Source organism: Stigmatopora nigra, chromosome 22, assembly GCF_051989575.1.
Source record: "Stigmatopora nigra isolate UIUO_SnigA chromosome 22, RoL_Snig_1.1, whole genome shotgun sequence".
Taxonomy (NCBI): Eukaryota; Metazoa; Chordata; class Actinopteri; order Syngnathiformes; family Syngnathidae; genus Stigmatopora; species Stigmatopora nigra.
In genome coordinates, this window is record NC_135529.1 from 5,570,172 (window position 1) to 5,589,264 (window position 19,093).

The following is a 19,093-nucleotide window of genomic DNA, read 5'->3' on the forward strand; positions in this document are numbered from 1 at the left end:
AATTATGCATATCACATGAATTGCTGTTGAGCATCTGTTGCTGTCTCACCTCACATTCTCAGAGCTCAAGCCTGAGATAAGTTTGCCAGTAGCTATAAGTCGTCTTTCCAAAAGCTCAGCCTCCTCTTGTAGTTTCTGTTTCTCCCCAATAGCAGTTTGATATTTGTCTCCAAGACTCTTCAATTCGGTCTGGACATTACTGAGTTCACTTTGAATGATGTCCAGTTCACTTTTACTTTGAAACAAATTCCTTTCGAGGAATGACACCTGCAAACACGAACCACATATACTGATCTGAATCCCTTCACAGAAAACACATCATAAACATTCTGTTCACATTACTTTATCCTTTTTGGGTGTTATATCACTGGCAACTTCACAGTAACCAACGACAGCCTCCACAAATCTAAACAATTCCAAAGCAGCTTTGCTGATATGTTGCATTTCTTCAAGGCTGGTCGAAAGGTTCTTCAAGAAGCCTAAGAACCAGAACGAGCAAAAGAATCTCTGAAGCAGGGAGCAAATAATCATGAAATCAACCTACCTTTTACAGTCTTGATCTGGTTTGGGGTTATGGCATCACAGTCTATCTCCAACAGTGAACGAGGGAAGGCAGGATCTGCCAACATCTTTTTAGCGCCACCCCAGTCAATTTCTTTTTTCTTACACAGCACCAGGATACATTCAAACACAACTACCACAGGCATAGGTGGCTTTGTAAAGATTCTGAATGAAACAGCAGCAGAACCAGTTATGGTATTTAATTGTATTTTGGAATGAATATCTTTTTTTTCGACTGGGAAAAAATTCTGCAGGTTAAAACAAACAGGGAAATTACCTGAGCTCAGTGAAATGATTTTTTCCGAGGTTTCGTAGGGCAATCCGAGCTGCTTCTACTGCTGGCAGAGCCTCAGCCAGGGAATTTTCTACTTCTGCCTTTTCGATAGCAATGACTTTGTTTTGCTCTTCAATCTCTTTGGCTTTGTCTTCTGACAATGACTTTTTCTCCTCAGCTAGACAAAGGTGCAAATGAAAATGCAGGTGAAAATAAATAATATGGCTTCGTTGGCCTATGTTTTTTTTCTGACAATGATGAGTTGCATGTTTTCACTGACCCACAGTGGTGCTTGAGACAATGTCCATCAGCATTTTCTCGCAGGCTGCAGACTTTTCAGAGAGGGCTTCGTTTTGCTCTGCCAGTTTGTTGTTAAGCTCATTCAGTTGTACAGTGGCTTGCTTTAGTCGATCCAACCCCCCTTCGAGGTGTTTGCACTGTGCTAGAATCCATAAAGAAATTTGTTGTCACTTTCCGACTATGAAATGGACCCCCTGACCCCCAGTATTTTGTTTTCTCGTACCCAGAATACTCTGGTCCTTTTCCTGTAGAAGACTTGAGTAGGTATGAATGAAATCCAAGTAGTTTTTTGGAGTGACATAATTAAAACGTCGAAGTTTTTGTTGGAACAGTATGCTGTAGTCGCAAACTGATGTATGTACCATGCAGACATGATTAATGACAGCTTGAACGTGTTCCTTTGAAATCATTTCACTTTCACCTGGACAGACAAAGTACAATGTCAAAGAAGCACTATTACTCAAATCATATACTTGTTAAGGCTACATTACTAGTGGACATTTAATGCATTTCCAAATATTTTTCAAAAACTGTACCATTAAAAATAAAGTCTTTGCTTCTCTTTTTAAATGACTAATGTAAATACAGCACAGATTTTTCAGTCAGGCCCAATTGAATAAAAATAAAATGGCTGTTCTACATTAGAATTATAATGCACTTGAAGAAAAGACTTCACAACCAATTATTGCTGCAAATAAGGTAAATGTGAACTACAAACCTAGGAAGAACTCTGCGACACCACGCAATGCCTGTGGAGGCCATGGCAAGAACCAGTCTATCACAGTGTTGTTTATCAATCCTACAAAACAAGCAAACATCCTTAAATATCTCATCATTTTTGCTGTTAACTCCCTTTGTTTTCAAGTTTACCTGGAAAGTTTTTGCAGCGTGTCCTTAGGGTATCTCCCAAAGGAGACATGGTTAAAACAATGTGAAGGTTGCTGGCACTTGTTGGGTTTATTCTGTTTTATTATTATAATAGTTATATTAATTCATTTCTTTATTAAATCAATCTCTTTCTTTTCTTTGTATTAATTCATTACTTTGTTAAATCATTCTCTTTCTGTTTTTCAAAAGTCTTGAGGTCACACCAAGTCATCTTTAACCTAGACAGCCTGTTCCAGGATGGTTATACAAACAATCCACCCAATCTGGGTCCTTGAGATTTGGTGGGCCCTTGGTGACGAGGACAGGGCTATTCGGACAATAACAAGAATATTGTTATCGTTATGTAACCGTACACTTCGGGTTTTTCTGTATGTAACGATTATATGATTATGATTATATTATATGATTCTTAGGTCAAGGAGGTTGTATAATTACTCTAATCTAAATGTTGTTAGGTCTAGTCCCTGTTTTTGTTATTAGTAAAATACCTTGATTGTTATTGTAGTCCCAGATGTTGTTTTTACTCATACGTGATGGAATGATCAACAACTCTGTAACTTGTGACCATAAGAATAGGACGAAAATGTCTATTCGAGGAGACGTTCGGAAGTCGTACGGTGACGCTTGCTGTAACTCTCCCTTCCGGAAGCTTTTTATCTGTTTGTATCCATTTCTATTTAATTAAATGTCAATAATTGAATAAGATGTCTTCCTGCAGTTATTGATAATTACGGACGAAGGTAATTATTAATGAACCTGACATTTTGGTCCTTCGAGCCATGGAGGTCAATATACCGGAGCGAGAACCCAGGCGCTGCTGTTCGACATCTGGTAAGTGACCGTGCGCACGGCGTCTTCAAAACCCTTGGTGGGCCGGAGTTTTTCGACGGGGGCGCCTGGATTCTCGGCGGTTGAAGACTTTTCCTGCTGGAGGGAGACATCTGATGGATCTCGGGTAAGTCCACATTAATGTCTGCATGTTGTGAAGGTGTTTACAAATGCGTTAAAGGGACATTGTATGTGAGGCCCATTGGTTGGGCTGGTTTCGCGTCCTGGGTGACGGCGATAAAACCCTGTGTTTATACTAGTCAATGGCAGGTACGGTGGGGCACTTTGCTGGAAAGTGTCCTGTGTCTCAGGGGTAGGCACGAATATATTGTACTAGAGGTACAATATTGGGGCCGGGGAGTGTCCTGTGTCTAAAGGGTAGGCACGAATATACGTTGTATGTTGTTTGTGTGGTTTCTGCAGTAAAATTAAGATAAGCCTAGGAAATACAGTCGAAGGAGTGATAATAATAAAAATAGATATAATAAAGTTAACTCTGTGAGGCACACGAACTCACTACAAAAAAGTAAAATATGGGAAACACGTGTTGTTAGGCGGGTTTGGATGACGAAAAAAAAAAAAAATACGTCTAACGTGTAAGGATTGGAAAAAATTGGAAAGACAAAGCGCTTTAAAAATATTACACAGCTAAATTTATGGATAAATAAATATGGGTTTGCTGGCCAGCTTAAAATGCATAAAATGCAGGATAATATATGCACTAATGCATAGAGGTAATATACATATATAAATAATATGTGAGTGGATAAAAGTGTAACAGCTTGTTCCACAGACACTAATGGAGGTAATATATATATATAAATAATATGTGAGTGGATAAAAGTGTAACAGCTTGTTCCACAGACACTAATGGCGAAATAAGGCCGGGGAGAAGTTAAAAAATACTATTTTGGGAAAATAGTGGGGGCTCCCTCGGATAACGGGGATATATTTAAGACCGTGGCGGCGGGAAAGTACTGTTTGGTAAGGAAAAAATAGCGGGGCCTCCTCGGCTGACGGGGAAAATATTTACCGAGATAGGTGACGGGCGCGGAGGAAGTTTAACAAAAATAAAGGGAGCTAGAAAATTAATGGGGACACTGGTATTTGATTTGGTTAATCCAGGTATGACGTTTTGTGATTACAATTAAATTGGGTTTTTTTGTGATGCTTGGGCTTGTATAACAACAATTAGAATGGTTATTTCCAAGTGCTGGTGGTGCTTTGTTAATATAACCTATATGTACTGTCAATTTACAGCAATGTGATGGCTTATTGCAGCTTGGTTTTTGATCCCGTCCGCTAACGGGAAGATGGTGTTTAAAAAGACAAAAGAATATATACAAAATGATCATTTAAATTTTAGCAGGGAATGTCACCTGTGTTTTTATTATGCTCTAGACTTGCCAAAAAATGTGTCAACTGCGGGGGAAGCGTTTCTGGTGCAGCGGCTGCTGATTAGATGGGAGTGAAACATGTGGGCCGCGGGGCAGACGATTTAACTGTGTTGGGCTTTCGGGAGCGTTCGGACCGTGTAAACGACTAAAATTTTGTGATCCCTTCCGTGAAGACATTATAATAATAATAATTGGCCTTGGGGGTGCTGAAGCAAACTTGAGGGCAGAAAATGGGTTTTTGCCATATTGTTGTGCTTGCAGCATACATATTCTGGATATATGGGGTCTTGGAAAAATATTGTTATGTAGTTGAATATCGGAAGAGGGGTTAATTTGACGTTTTAATGGTTGTCTTCTCTAAAAAGCGTTGTATTTGGGCACAGGGAAAAAGCTGGTTTGTAAACATAAGATAACAATGCTGTTTTCGCAGCAAGAGTGGAGGTCATAGTTAACGGCTAATTGCGTTTTCTGTTTGGACTTTTCAGAATAAGAACAATACATGGGCTGCAAGAAATGCAAGGTTATGCGAATGCTTTCGAATTGATATTTTGGGTTTTAAAATGAAATGTATTAAGAAGATAGAAAATCTGTTCAGTAAAAGGTTGATTTGGTAAAAAGCTTTGGATTTGGGAAATAGACCAAAATAGTCATTTTTGAGCAATTGTGGATTTCAAAGGGCTCTTAGTTAAAGGAAACTAGCTTTTGGAGGATAAAATAATATTAATACTATTTCAGAATTTTTTGATTGTTCAAAATACTTTAATCCAGGAGGTTGGCTGTTTAAAAAAAAAAAAAAAAGGCCAGGATGACAAAATTTACAATATTATGGTATATTGGTGACGATAAGGTTTTTAAAACATTAAAGTTTGTAATTAGGAATTGTCTAACAAAAGGTTGATTTGTCTCATTTAATTGTTGTAGATTTTTGTTTTGGTAACAGGCTATGGGAAATGACTCGTGTCTTAAGTAAACATCATATGAGGTGATTTACAAAGTATAGTAGGTATTGAATTATTTGGCTGATTAACGACATCAGATGGGAAATTTACAATGCAATAGTGGCATGATAAAATTCATGGCATTCATCCAAATAATTAGGTGAATTGTAAATAAAATAATTGGTTTAGGATGAGCATATTTTCCCTAAGAATGGAGTAACATGGAATGTTTTTCAAAGTGCACTTGAAAGAACATTGTCTGTTGTCCTGGCAGGAGGAAATATGCTTTGTCACAGGTCATATTGATGACTTTAAGGATATTACGGATTGGATAAGCATTGGTCAATTGATACAACCAAATAACGTTGCTTTTACGGCTTTAAGGGCATGCAAATTGGTTAGAACTTTAGCAACGATGGGGTTAATACGCCTGAATGTTACAGTGATAACGAGTGACAATAACAAGCTTAGATAAGGGAGGGAAAGGAGAAATTCTCCAAATTCCAGAATCTGGCTTAGAAACAGGTTATGTTAGTCGTTTTGGGTTTTTGACAGGATGTGGTAGTACATAAATTCTGGGAAATTTTGGGAAATTGGGGACCCCATATCTAAAACAAGTTTGAGACAAATGTGTAAATAGGCTCTATTTGGCGCTGGATGCACAAATTCTAGTGGGGCCTTTCATGTTTTGAAACAAGTGACGCTTTAGGTAGATGGGTTGTCTATGAACAAAATGGGATGGGCGAAATTCGCTTACAAATTAGGCGTGTTATCTTGGTTCATAGAATTTGGAGTCAAGGCGACGTAATAAAGGCCATAGGCGTCATGTTGTATAAATTAGGCGTGGATGAATTTGTTTTACAAATGGGGGAGATTATCTTATCACCTGAAACAAGTAGAAACAAAATTGGATGGCCGCATTAAAAGGTGATTGGCATGCTATTAGAGGGAATTGGGATTTTCCAAAAACATGATAGGGGGCCATTAGGTCATGGCGGCTGTAAAAAATAAAAACTTTAGATGTGAAACTATTCCCACCTCAATTCGGGGAACAAACAGGTAAACGGATAGCATTAAAAAGGATATAACTTTGTGTGAAACTTGAAGGTAATTTTTTACAAACGGTTAAAATGCTAGAGTGGGGGTGTGTATATTAAAGGATCTACTAATGAATGCGGGGTGGATCCAGACCTTCCGGAATGTGGGGTATTCATGGCGTCCTCGAGAATTTGTGGATTTTCTCCGGGTACTCCAGTTTACTCCCACAAAATGAAATTATGGATGCTAGACTGGTTGAACACACTAAATTCTTCTGTTTATGAGTGTGAGCGTGAATGATAGTTTGTCTTTTTGTGTTTTTTGATTGGCAGACCACCGAGACATAATCTATCAATAAAAGATCAATAAAGAAAATAATTTGGGCTTGAGTCAAGGGAAGACCTATGTCTCGACAAGGGGGGGCCTTGCTACAACGGCACTACAAGGCTTAGGGTTTAAATCTATATGCATACCCACATATCCATTTCAAAAAATACATATAGATTTTATTTTATTTTTATTAGATCATATGGATATCATTCCACGATATGGAATTCCAGAAACTATTTATAGTGATAATGGCTCCCATTTTGTTAATATAATAGTTGTCTACCATCCACAATTGGCGGACCTTATATGAAGTCCTGTTTGGTAGACCTTACAAATTGTTATTATTCACCACACAATGACAATTGGATGATGAGGCGAATCTATCAGAGAAGAAAAAAAAAAAACGCACACACCAAATTTAGACTATCAGAGGGAGATTTTGCTTCTCAACAGGAAACGGACGAAGCGACGGTGATTCTTGAAGACTGGATGCTGATAAGCAGCATAAAAGAAGAAACATCGGAGCAACGCAAAGTGGGAGGGTCCTTGTTACTGAAAGGGGACACGGATGCACCTTTCCCACAGTAAGAAGGTTGTCTAAATTGAAACGTTTCAAGAGGAAAACTCCCTAAACAAAGACAAAAAGTCATGTTGAAAACAATTATTGCTTTTGGGGCAATGAGATTAATGATGATTGTGATTCTATTCCTTTCCACAGTAGGGTTGTTTTCTCCAGTTGGAGAAAAAGGCGGAGGCGTTTCAATTGAGGATACACCTTCTTACGGGAGGGTAAACCGAGAAACATACACATTTACATTTAATTAACATTACATACTAAATCAAATTTCCACATTGAAAATATATATTTGGACTCGGCGACGTCCCGGTTGCCATACAAAAAGAGATGGTGGGAAATATGTGTGGTACATTAACAGCAAAAAATTAAAGATTGGGAAAAGCCTTGTTGCAGAAATTGGTCAAGATTGGAAAGCTTGGACTGACATATTAACCTGTGAAATTTATTTCTGAAACAGGGATTTCCCAAACGGGGGATAATTGGGCGCTGTTAATGGAGTGTAAAGAAGGCAAGCACTATGTGGAGCTACTTTGGTAAAAGGGTGGTCTCAATTGAAACATTGAGGGGACGGGTAAGATAAACTTTCTGACTTAATAAGATACGGGAAACACCAATATTAATTGAAAAGATTATTGCTCAGCAAGCAATACCATAAAACTATAGGGAACTCTTTTATATTGGGTTTGACGTCTCCATATGGTTTCAATTGAGACTAAACCATCTTACAAAGGATTAGGATAACCTACCAGACAAGGGAAAATACGATGGGGTCTAACAACTCCCTCAATCACCATTCATTTGGGGAAAAGTGTTTTTACAAATGAAAAAACGTGTCCTACTTGGCAAGAAAAAATATTGAAGCAGTGTTTATCCTGTTACGCGGTAAATAGGAAGTCAATTTTTCCACTGTTTAATCATTTTACCTGCTTAAACCTTACAGGGCATGGTCTGAAGCTGGGGGCGATAAATGAGACGTGGTGTACCGGCGTTCTAAAACAAACTACACCCCTGATACCACGTTCTGGCCTATGGTGGCGGGGTGGTAGATAAATTATACGACTCCTGCCGAAACGCGGCAGGACTAGGTACTTTGGTCTCACTGCTCTTACCGGTGTCTGTTTTTCCATCCACAGTGGAGGAGATACAATTGGCGGCTCATAATTCGGAGGTGAAGGGTCGACCCTCCCGACATCGTCGAGAGGCATGGAGGGAAGGAGATCCAACATACATTGATGCGATTGGCATCCCCCGGGGCGTACCAGATGAGTATAAGCTGGCTAATCAGATCGCAGCAGGTTGGGAGTCTATCTTCCTTCTAATCACCCCAAACAAAATTGTGGATAGAATAAATTACTTACATTACAATGTTCAAAACTTGGAAATTATACTGAACAGGGATTTGTGGCCATGAAGGAACAACTGGCAGCTACCAGTCTGATGGCGTTCCAGAATCGCATAGCGGTGGATATGATCCTTGAAACAGGGGGCGTGTGTGCAATGTTTGGAAAACAATGTTGCACCTTCATACCGAACAACGCGTCACCCAGTGGATCTCTCACCAGGGCCATTACTGGCCTGCAAACACTGAACCGCAATATGCAAGAGCACTCTGGAGTAGATACGTCCGCATTGTCAGATTGGTGGGATAAGACCTTTGGAAAATCTAAAGATTTGGACTATAGGCACAATTACCGCTATCCTAACATTGTGTGGGTGATGTAGTATCCCCTGTTTGCGCTCCTTGCTAAGCCGACTTATAACTACTGAAATTGCCCCTACAAATTCTAAAGTACATGAGTTGTATCTTATGGGACGGTTTGGGGAAAGCAGTGAGGTCCAGGAGTACGGTAAATCCGAGGACCAATTGGACGAATATAATTATGTTTTTTCTCTTTCAGACCAGCCATGGGAGTAAGGAGTAGGCGGATAAAATCGCAGTCACCGACATTTCCATTTAGTGATTACTAAGAAATGACTAATAACATACATATTATAAAAACGGGGGAATGTTGGGTTTATTCTGTTTTATTATTATAATAGTTATATTAATTCATTTCTTTATTAAATCAATCTCTTTCTTTTCTTTGTATTAATTCATTACTTTGTTAAATCATTCTCTTTCTGTTTTTCAAAAGTCTTGAGGTCACACCAAGTCATCTTTAACCTAGACAGCCTGTTCCAGGATGGTTATACAAACAATCCACCCAATCTGGGTCCTTGAGATTTGGTGGGCCCTTGGTGACGAGGACAGGGCTATTCGGACAATAACAAGAATATTGTTATCGTTATGTAACCGTACACTTCGGGTTTTTCTGTATGTAACGATTATATGATTATGATTATATTATATGATTCTTAGGTCAAGGAGGTTGTATAATTACTCTAATCTAAATGTTGTTAGGTCTAGTCCCTGTTTTTGTTATTAGTAAAATACCTTGATTGTTATTGTAGTCCCAGATGTTGTTTTTACTCATACGTGATGGAATGATCAACAACTCTGTAACTTGTGACCATAAGAATAGGACGAAAATGTCTATTCGAGGAGACGTTCGGAAGTCGTACGGTGACGCTTGCTGTAACTCTCCCTTCCGGAAGCTTTTTATCTGTTTGTATCCATTTCTATTTAATTAAATGTCAATAATTGAATAAGATGTCTTCCTGCAGTTATTGATAATTACGGACGAAGGTAATTATTAATGAACCTGACACACTTTTCTTGACAAAATACTGCCACACGCTGGCTTTCGATGGTCCGGCTCCCTCTTTTAGGGCCTCGTCACGAATTTGGTTGAGAATCGATTCTTTTTCATCATCAGGAAACAATGCAGGAACAATGCCTATCAGACAACATCACAATCGTAGCACAATAGGTCACTTCTTTCTCACGAGAAGTGTTATCATGTTTTATAATAAACCCAGACTTTAGAAAACAAGTCCAACCTGAAGTAAGCATGTTGTTGATGAGTTCCAAAAACCCTTCTTCAGCAACGTGCCCATCATTGAAGAGAAACACGATCTTCTTATTTTCAATGCCAAGCTTATAATACAATTTTTTCAGGTCATCACAAAAGTTTGGATGGCAATAACCTCTAGTGAGTGTTATCTCAAACAGCTGAATCCGCAATGATGAAAGAAGCATGTCGTTAGTACTTAAAGGTGTCACTTGAGTACTAATAGAAGCTATTTTACTTTGCAGAACATTTGACAACCTAATAGCAATGATTACATTTTTTTGAAGTGTCATGTTTTTACAACCTCACAGTTAGCAGCAAATGCAGCAAGCTTGGTGAGAGACTGCTTCCCCGAGCCTCCCACACCCACTAGCAAAGCATGGCTTCCATCAATGCGGATGATTCGGTGCACGCGGGTCAGATGTTCCAGAGCATCGTGGAACAGCACCAGGTTCATCCTTGGCATTCCATCATTATATTCCTCAAGAATCTCCTGTAGAATGCAAAATTGGTCATTTTGATTGACGTTCCTAACCTAAAAGAATGCAAAAGCAAAAATAACCTCACCATACCTGAAACAGGGCTTTACAAGCTTCATAGTCTAGCAAGTCCTCATATACTCTTGTTTCTGTCTCACTAAGGGCTGCTCTGTAGTCTCCAAAAAGAATTGGATCTCTCATAACGTCCTCCATATTTTCCTTAAAATGGGTCTCAACTAAGTTTCTTAGAAGGCCTTGAACCTAAGGGGTTAAAAAATAAATATATGAATAAATAAGAAGATCATGTTGATAAATTGTAGTGCTAAACAGAAAGCGGGTCGATAGTTATTTACCAAGTTCTTGTCTTTTTCGTCAATAAGTCTATCATGGAAAATCCTTAGACATTCATTTCGCCAAACCCGAACAAATATAGAAACCAATTGAAACCTGTTATAATACAAAGAGGTAATCATCAAACACAAAACAACCAGGAGAAATATGCCTTAGAATGATCAGACCTATCAGGCCGAGTGAGTGTCAGCCCATTGTAGACCCTTGACAGGTCTCGTAGATTAAAGATGTAGTGGAACTTTGCTGGAGTTGGTGGCAGGTCTTTGACAAGGTTTTTGTACAGTTGCAGTGTGCAGAAGGTGACTTTGTCACAAATCTTCTGTACTGAATCCTCAAAATGCTAAAATTTTCAATCAATATACATGAGATGCATTGAGCCCAGTGTAATCTCAAAAAGAAATACTCACTTTGGTGTGGCCTCTGAGAATAGAGGAATAGATCAGGTGGAGAGACTCTACAGCAGGGAATGGAATGCTGAATACACTGAAGAGTGAAATGAAGCGAGGATCAACCTCATTCCTGCCGCCTCCTGCCTTTCCCATAGTAGCAATGAAGCCAAGGTCCTTGAGGATTTTGTAGGTGAGCTCCTTCCCTCGGTCATAAATGCCTCCCCTGTCCAACAAGAGCTTCAGCAGTGCAATAGGCTGCTGTGTACCATAGCTATCCACCTGGAAACCATGAAAATGAATACCCCCAAATACAGGAATTGAGTCATTTGCTTAGTTCTGATGTCAAACAGGTCCAAATGTGTTGGACATACCTTTGGCATATTCATGTCATCTATGTAGACCAACAATGTCTTTCCCATTTGTGGACCATATATGTCTTTGGTTCTTTTTTCAATATTGGCTTCAAGGTTCTTCTGAAGGTCCATTGATGTTGTCCCAAATGAAAGGTTGATGGTCAAAGTGGTCTGTTGGGGAATATTAAGAGCATGAAGTTTGACAACAGTATTAAATGCAGCAGAGCTAGCTCATGAACTCACTCTTGTGTCGACATTTTGGTTCTTCAGAAAGTTGTGAACGGTGGCTGTTTTGGAGGTTCCAGGTTCTCCGACCAAAAGAACAGGCCTCTTTATTTTCACCATCTGTTCAAGGATCCAGCTAGTTTTTGTGGTGTCGACTGTTGGAACTGAGGTTAGGGACGGACAATTAAAAGCAAAGACGGTAGAAGATTAATTGTTAAAAAGATATTGGTTAAAATTACTAATACATGAACCACTTGCACTTCTAATGACAAATAATGCTGATCTGACATTGTCGTACCTAGAATATCAGCAAACTTTCTGTCATGATTATGTATGTAAGTGGCAACCAGACTACTCCAGGGAACCCACTTCTGCTGTGTTCCATCAAAATGGAAATCAAAAAGACTGGGCAGGTAGCCTAAATCAAGGATACAAGCGTAAATAATCATTAATACAATACTGACAATGAATTTTAACTTTATGTTTTACCTCTTTTATTGTACAAGAACAAACTAGTTTCCTTGTCCATTTCAGCAGAGCACACAATAAAATATCAGCAAAATAACACCTAAAAAATGAATCTTTTACCTGGGATTTGACCTGGTCCTGCCAGTGTTTTGTCATCACTCACAATGGGTAAGCAAGAATGTTTTTTGATTAAATGATCAAATTTCTCCCTTTCACTGTCCATCAATGTGGCACCAAGAGACAAGAAGAGTGCTTCTAAGAAGAAGCACTCCAACACTGCAGCACTTTGGTTCTCAATTTCAAGTAGAGAATCAAGTATCATGCAGAGCTGGGACACCTAAACATATCACCAAAACAGTCAGAAATCCTTGTAAATTTCTAAGATCAAAGATAATGCTAAACTCTGGAACACCATCCTACCATGTTCAAATCTGTTTGAGTGACAACAGTCCTCAATTTCTGTATTTGTTTTCCATCAACAAGCCCTTTCACGATCATGTCAATCAATCTGGGGACATATTTTTCAAAGAGATTTTCCAGCACATGTTGTTCCTGTCACATCACAAATAAATGTTGATGAATGTTCAAATATCATCTTATGATTGAGTACTGTTGTAACACAATGGAGGTGCTGTACTTGAATGGGTCTCTCTGTCAGCCACTTTTGCCAGTATGGGGTGTAACTCAGGTTTTTAGGATCTACAAAAACCATTCCACAGCGAGAAACAGTAGCCGGTGAAGCATACTGCAGATCTCCAACCTGCAATCACAAAAAAATCAATATGAAGAACCATTATAGAAGTATGTAAGACATACAGTGTGCAACTTCGACAGACCTCAAAGAGCAGGGCACAGTGGCCTTGTAAACAAATTCGTTCCCCATTTGGCAAAGTGAGGAGCTTGTTGTCATCCATGACTGAATTCATGTTCTCAACCCACAGAGCATCCACATCTCCATCAAAGAGGATGTATCTGTGAGTTTAAATTTAAGTTAAAGAATGTTCTACATTACTTGTATTGACATATACTGTAAAAGACTTGTGTATGGCACATATTATATGTTACTTGCTCTTTATGAAATGTTTTATTTTACCTCTTTTCTTCATTGTCAGTAGGCTTGTTGATGTCACGGAAGATGTTGGATAAGAGCCCGTCTGTCCAGTTTCGAGTGTCAGGGTCCAAGATACCATACAGTTCAATGACACTCACAGCTTTGGGGTTCAAAGGATATAATTTGGTATGTAATCCCAATCTGGTGGTGAAATAATAAATCAATGACTGTAATGTAACAAGAAGGTAGCAGTAGAAAATAAGGTCATCTGAGAAAGACTGACTTGGTTTGAGCTTGACATAAAGTATTTATTACAACCGATTTGCCTCCACCTGTTGGACCCACTATCATAGTTGTGTGTCGTGTCATCATTGTTTCATACATCTGCACCACTTTATCCACCTGAAAGCACAAATATCCATTTGTAGCCTCAACAACAATTGTTTTTTTTGTTGCTAAAAGCCAGACCATTTTCAGCATCATGCATCATAAATGTATACTATGATAGTGTGAAGAACACATTATACCTGAATTGGTAACATGATGTATTTATTCCCCTCCAGGACTTCTTCAACAGCGTCATTGAATTTAGGATAGCGTACGCGAGGGCATTCCAGTTTGGGAAACAGGTCTGAGATTAGGCCAAGGAATAGAGGAACATCCTCAAATACAAACTTTGGCAGATTCATGTCCCTCAAAGCTCTCATTAGCAGTAAATCCTAGAAAGAAAGGAAGAAGAATTTGCTTAACTCCCACTCATTGACTTTTCCAAGTGTGAAATCTGGAGGAAAAAAAAGTGATGATTGCACCTCAGTAATGTCTGGTGAGCCCCTCTTCAGTTCTCCTGCCATCACCAAGACAGATTTCAAAGCTCGCAGGCCAAAGTCATAATGAGACTGCTTGGAGAGCTGCTCGCGAGACAATTTATAGAGCACAGTCATCTTCTTTGCGAGGACCTAAATGAAACATAAGTTCACATTTTCTGTTCTTGAGAAGCAAAAGTGCAATTTTCCACTGTAAATTTGTTTACGCATGCAGGTAAAAAAAAATTTCACCTTGGCCATAAGGAATCCCTCAGAAAAGAGCATAATCTCACAAATTTGTTCCAAATCGGGTACAATCACCACAACAGGTCTAAAGAGGGCTTTGACTGACTCGGGCAGCTCTGTGCGCCCCGGATAGCCCGGGTTCATGGTGATGAATATCCCAATTCGGTTATCCAGGGTAATCTCGTGACCCTCAAACTGATGTCCAAAATGCCAGAGTGTTAGTTGGCCAATGTACAAACAGCAAATCTCAAGACCCAAAAATGACCAGGAATTATAATAAAGAATTTGAAAGACTCACATTAAATACTTTGAGGGAAAAAATAAGAGCATTGCGAATTGTATGAATTTGGGAAGAGATAACGGAAAGGACTGACGCATCAATACGGTTGAAATCATCAAAGCAGCCCCAGGCTCCACATTGGGCCAGACCAGAGAGGATTTTCCCCACAGCCTGCAAAGAGAATACAACAAATTAGGTCAATAGGAACATAATTACAAACCAAACTTTTTGAGGACAATTGGAATTCTATTCAAGCTTCTTACCTTGTAGTCCATGCCTTCACTACAGTTGGTAACCACACAGAGCAGGCCCAAAGCTTTGGCCAAATCTTTGGTGGACTCTGTTTTACCAGTACCAGCTGGTCCAGCAAGAGCACCACCCAGGAACATGGAGAGAGCCTTCAACACAAATGCATAGCAATATCAGTAAGTTGCGTAAAGTGTTTAAATGTAACCAAACCTGTGTAAGGGTGAGGTAGATTCTGTCTGTCAGAGGAGTAATAATCAACCGGCCATTCAACCCCATGTATTCATAGCCGTAGAAGAAAGATGAACTGCACTGGCGCACAACAACATTGTCTTCTTCCTGGACCCAGTAGAATCTTAATTGGCTTTCCCATTCAAACTCCTCCGCATCCATGATACTGCAGAGAGAAACAGGAGACTGCAATTCAAAAAACTATACTTAATCTACACAGTATCGGCAACCTGAGTGATGAGAGCCATACCTGTTCTGTAAAAAGCAGTCCACAATGTCTCTTGCATGAACATCATTGATAAGGACAGTGTTGATCTTTCGTCTATCATTTTTCCCTAAAGGCCGTGTTATACGTGTGACCAACTCATCAATCTGCTGGTGCATTTTCTTCGAATAATTCTTTAAAGCATCTTTATCTCCCTTTTTCAAGGTTTTAAAAACATCTTCCACCTCCCATGTCCACCACACTTGATTTGTTGCCAATACCACCATGCCTTGAAAGAGCAACATCCAATCCACCCTAAATGACAAGGAGACGGTTTCACTCACTGACACACAGAAAATAAACATGCTGAAAATCAACACACACCTGCCTCCGTCTTCACAGTTCCGAAAAATTGCTTCTTTAGTGATTAGTCGATTACTTCGTCTCATCTCAGTTAAGACTTCTGTCATCCATTCCTCCACCCTTCCTTTTACTTGTACAGACTTTTGAAATTCCATCACTTCACCTTCGGTAGACACTATGGCTGCTACCGATGTCTCTTCACTACTCTTCGTGTCAAAACGTAGGGATTCGATGTTATCATACATCTGGCGAAAGAAAAGTGAAATAGTGTTTAAGATGTTTCACCTATTTTGCTTCACATACTTCGTCCGAGAAGGTTTATTAATGCTTTCAAGGATGATTATTTTACATTCTTACCTTTATCATATGTTCTTGAACACCCTCATGGTGCCTACTTCCCAAAATACAGAGCAGTTCATCATCAGAGATGAAGTAGAAGCGAGGGAAGGCATCCCGTTTGGAATCTAGATAATCGTTGAGGCTCTTCTGACACCTTTCAAGGTTCTCACTAAGGTTCTGCAGTTCTGTTAGCCGGTTAGGGGCCAGGCAACACTGCTTTATGTTTGGGTTTCTCTGTGTTTCATTCATTATCTACACAAAAATTACCAGTAAATACTTAAAAGTTCATTCATACAATAAACTGAGGTGTGGGCAAAACTCACATGTTTAAATATTTTGTCGATTGTGTCAAATTTTTTGGCTTCCTCCGGTAACTGCGAGGAAATATCACCACCAATGAATATGTTCTCTAAATACATCCATTTCCGTTGTACCAGCAACCAAACCTGGGCATAAGTATTAAGTATATAGAATTATAGATGAACCGTTACAGGCGGGTGAATATACATTTTCTGACCTCTATGATTTCGTGAATAAGAGACAGGTCTTTCTCCCATTGTTGTATGGTGCTTAGAAAAGGTCCCACAAATCGGCTCCCTGCCATGCTTTGCAAATTCAAGGAGTCGTTCTCCACATTCAGGAGAATCTCATCAACAGCACCCAAGACGTAACACTGTTTTTTCGTGTGTTGACTAGAGAGCTGTACAATGAATTTAATGTTTTCCCAGGTCTTCGCCACCTCCTTTACACTCTGAGTGGCACAAAGAGACATTTTAATGAATTTTCTTTCATTATTTCACATTTTAACTCCAATTTGGACGTATTGGTAAAGAGCTTACCTTTTCAATAGCAAGCTCTTTCACCGCTGAAGTGACAATTTCATCTGTGACATTTGCATTTTTATGAAGATCCATTGCAAACACATTTTCCAGTGTAAAACTGCGCATGTTGATCTCAAAGCTTGTGCCCGTCCTTTGCATCAATTCCTCCCAGTGTCTGTTGGAGAAAGTCAAATCATTGTGTACTTGTTACTTTTTGTTTGGGATTTTTCGTGGATGGATGTATTTTCCTTGTGTGTCCTGTCCATGTGATTGTATGAGTTTCCCCTGCTGTGTTTCTGTTGGCTCTCCTTCCTTTGTGTGTCCCAGAATTTTTTTTAAAATTGAAATTAAAAAATTAAACTGCTACTTTGTTGATCTGTTATGCTTCTACTGTTATTGGCATGACTTGAAGATGTGAATACCAGGATGTAACAACGCTGTTGAAGGTGAAAAAAGTAACCAACCTTTCTCTGAGTGCTTCGTTCTTCAGGTCGAGCAGAAGTGGGAGAGAATCTTTGAATTCCTTCATTCTGGCCTCGACAAAGCAAGCCACGGGGAGCACTTGTACATCTTTGGGCAATTTCCTCAAATCCTGAACAAAGGATTCAACTCCTTCCTGAAGTAAATGGATGTTTAAGTCTATCCACAAGGTCTGAGACCACTTTGTCTTTGCAGCCTGGAGAACAATATCAAGAACCAGACAGTGTTTTGTGTACAGAAAATCTGATGCATCATGGAATTTTTGTGACATTTTAAACCTGACCTTTTGATCGCGGTAGATACCATAAATCTGCTTGAAGCTATCCATGTCTTTTTGCATGCTGACAATCTCTGGATATGCAAGGACAGGAAGGTCCAACAGCTTCTCAGCATTAGCTATCTCCTGCCGTCCTTCCACCATTTTGGCGAGCTCCGCTTCATACGATTCCATTATTGATAGTCCTAACAAGTTTAAAAATGAATAGATCATTGCAATGTCTAAAATCTAAGTAAAATTCAGTTATTTCAGTAAAGATTTGGAGAAAATATATACCTTTATCTAAATCATTCCCCACAGCTCCAGGACCATGCATATTGAAGCTTTCTACAAAGATGGACAACTCCACCCGAAAATCTTCTGCCATCTTCTGGGTGGTCTTTGTTTAAATCAGGTGATAAAGAAAGAGACGTATCACAAAGGTCCTCCCGCATGAATAGTATATTATTATGTGTATTGAAAGAGTCTAATATTCTAACCTCTTTGAATGAAATCTTTATATTTGTGAGACTCAGATCTACTTTTTTGGATCCCACAAACAGTTGCTTCCAAATATGGTTGATGTTCTCTACCAGCTCAAGCTCCTCTTTTTCAACCTAAACATTAAAGATACAGCTCAATAATTTTGTAAAATGTTGAGTCACTTATGCAAAACATTTAGTAGTAGTTTATGCTTAATCAGATTACCTCCACTTTGTACATAGCCATTGTTCTATATCTTTCCTGAATATCGGTGATGCTGAGCTCCACCTTAAGAGACATATCTCTCACAATAGAGATGGTCCCAAGGACATTTTTCAAGTTCTCAAAAGTGTCAGGACTCTGTTTAAGTTTCTTTGAAAGTTGCTATGGAAAACACATGATTAAAGGGGTAAGATAGGTGGTAACATTTCAAGGCATGTTTAAAAGACATTGACTTTACCATGAGTTCATCTCTTAAATTGAAGAGTTCCTCTTTGGCCGATTTGTTGAGCTGACTCCCAAGTGAACTGATCCATGACACTGCCATCTCCTGCACAGTGTGGCAAAGTGGCTCCATATTTAGTTGGACAATGTGCACATTAATAAACACAGGCTCCAGGAGGGCCTTCTGATGTATATGAGCATAAAACTGCAGCCTGTGATCGTACATAGCACACGACGGGTTTTTAGTAGCAAACCGTTCACAGACTGTAGTTTTGTCCTTTTCCCAAAGAGTCTTGTACTGTTTCCAGTGATTGAGGTATTGGTCTGCAGAAAGCAGTAACTGCTGAATATTTTGGGAAACTGCAAGTGCACTCTCATTGATTTTAGGATGATAAGATACGCTGTCAAAAAAGCTAAAAGTCACCAAGTCATCACCATCTATTTGTTGTGGTGGGCACTCTATGCAGGATCCGTGCATCCAACGTGTAAATTCCTGGA

General features: G+C 39.3%; 1 protein-coding gene across 1 annotated transcript in view; it reads right to left on the reverse strand.

Annotated features, from left to right (window-relative positions):
- Positions 1-19,093, reverse strand: part of LOC144180903 (dynein axonemal heavy chain 10-like) — a 29,474-nt gene that overhangs the window by 5,297 nt on the left and 5,084 nt on the right. Inside the window, exons 18-59 of the mRNA XM_077709056.1 lie at positions 18,612-19,088; positions 18,377-18,535; positions 18,169-18,285; positions 17,966-18,068; positions 17,696-17,874; positions 17,397-17,608; positions 16,951-17,107; positions 16,629-16,862; positions 16,435-16,557; positions 16,130-16,363; positions 15,794-16,017; positions 15,455-15,724; positions 15,187-15,370; positions 14,991-15,125; positions 14,746-14,898; positions 14,454-14,642; positions 14,208-14,354; positions 13,926-14,117; positions 13,682-13,800; positions 13,441-13,599; positions 13,184-13,319; positions 12,985-13,107; positions 12,768-12,899; positions 12,468-12,684; positions 12,178-12,297; positions 11,898-12,043; positions 11,673-11,825; positions 11,320-11,580; positions 11,080-11,252; positions 10,915-11,008; positions 10,655-10,822; positions 10,387-10,575; positions 10,072-10,243; positions 9,839-9,968; positions 2,006-2,082; positions 1,854-1,934; positions 1,359-1,556; positions 1,116-1,277; positions 839-1,013; positions 545-726; positions 343-479; positions 50-267 (exon numbers count right to left, since the gene is read on the reverse strand). Coding sequence (XP_077565182.1) covers positions 50-267; positions 343-479; positions 545-726; positions 839-1,013; positions 1,116-1,277; positions 1,359-1,556; positions 1,854-1,934; positions 2,006-2,082; positions 9,839-9,968; positions 10,072-10,243; positions 10,387-10,575; positions 10,655-10,822; positions 10,915-11,008; positions 11,080-11,252; positions 11,320-11,580; positions 11,673-11,825; positions 11,898-12,043; positions 12,178-12,297; positions 12,468-12,684; positions 12,768-12,899; positions 12,985-13,107; positions 13,184-13,319; positions 13,441-13,599; positions 13,682-13,800; positions 13,926-14,117; positions 14,208-14,354; positions 14,454-14,642; positions 14,746-14,898; positions 14,991-15,125; positions 15,187-15,370; positions 15,455-15,724; positions 15,794-16,017; positions 16,130-16,363; positions 16,435-16,557; positions 16,629-16,862; positions 16,951-17,107; positions 17,397-17,608; positions 17,696-17,874; positions 17,966-18,068; positions 18,169-18,285; positions 18,377-18,535; positions 18,612-19,088 — 7,211 coding nt within the window. The remainder of the gene's footprint in view (positions 1-49; positions 268-342; positions 480-544; positions 727-838; positions 1,014-1,115; positions 1,278-1,358; positions 1,557-1,853; positions 1,935-2,005; positions 2,083-9,838; positions 9,969-10,071; positions 10,244-10,386; positions 10,576-10,654; positions 10,823-10,914; positions 11,009-11,079; positions 11,253-11,319; positions 11,581-11,672; positions 11,826-11,897; positions 12,044-12,177; positions 12,298-12,467; positions 12,685-12,767; positions 12,900-12,984; positions 13,108-13,183; positions 13,320-13,440; positions 13,600-13,681; positions 13,801-13,925; positions 14,118-14,207; positions 14,355-14,453; positions 14,643-14,745; positions 14,899-14,990; positions 15,126-15,186; positions 15,371-15,454; positions 15,725-15,793; positions 16,018-16,129; positions 16,364-16,434; positions 16,558-16,628; positions 16,863-16,950; positions 17,108-17,396; positions 17,609-17,695; positions 17,875-17,965; positions 18,069-18,168; positions 18,286-18,376; positions 18,536-18,611; positions 19,089-19,093) is intronic.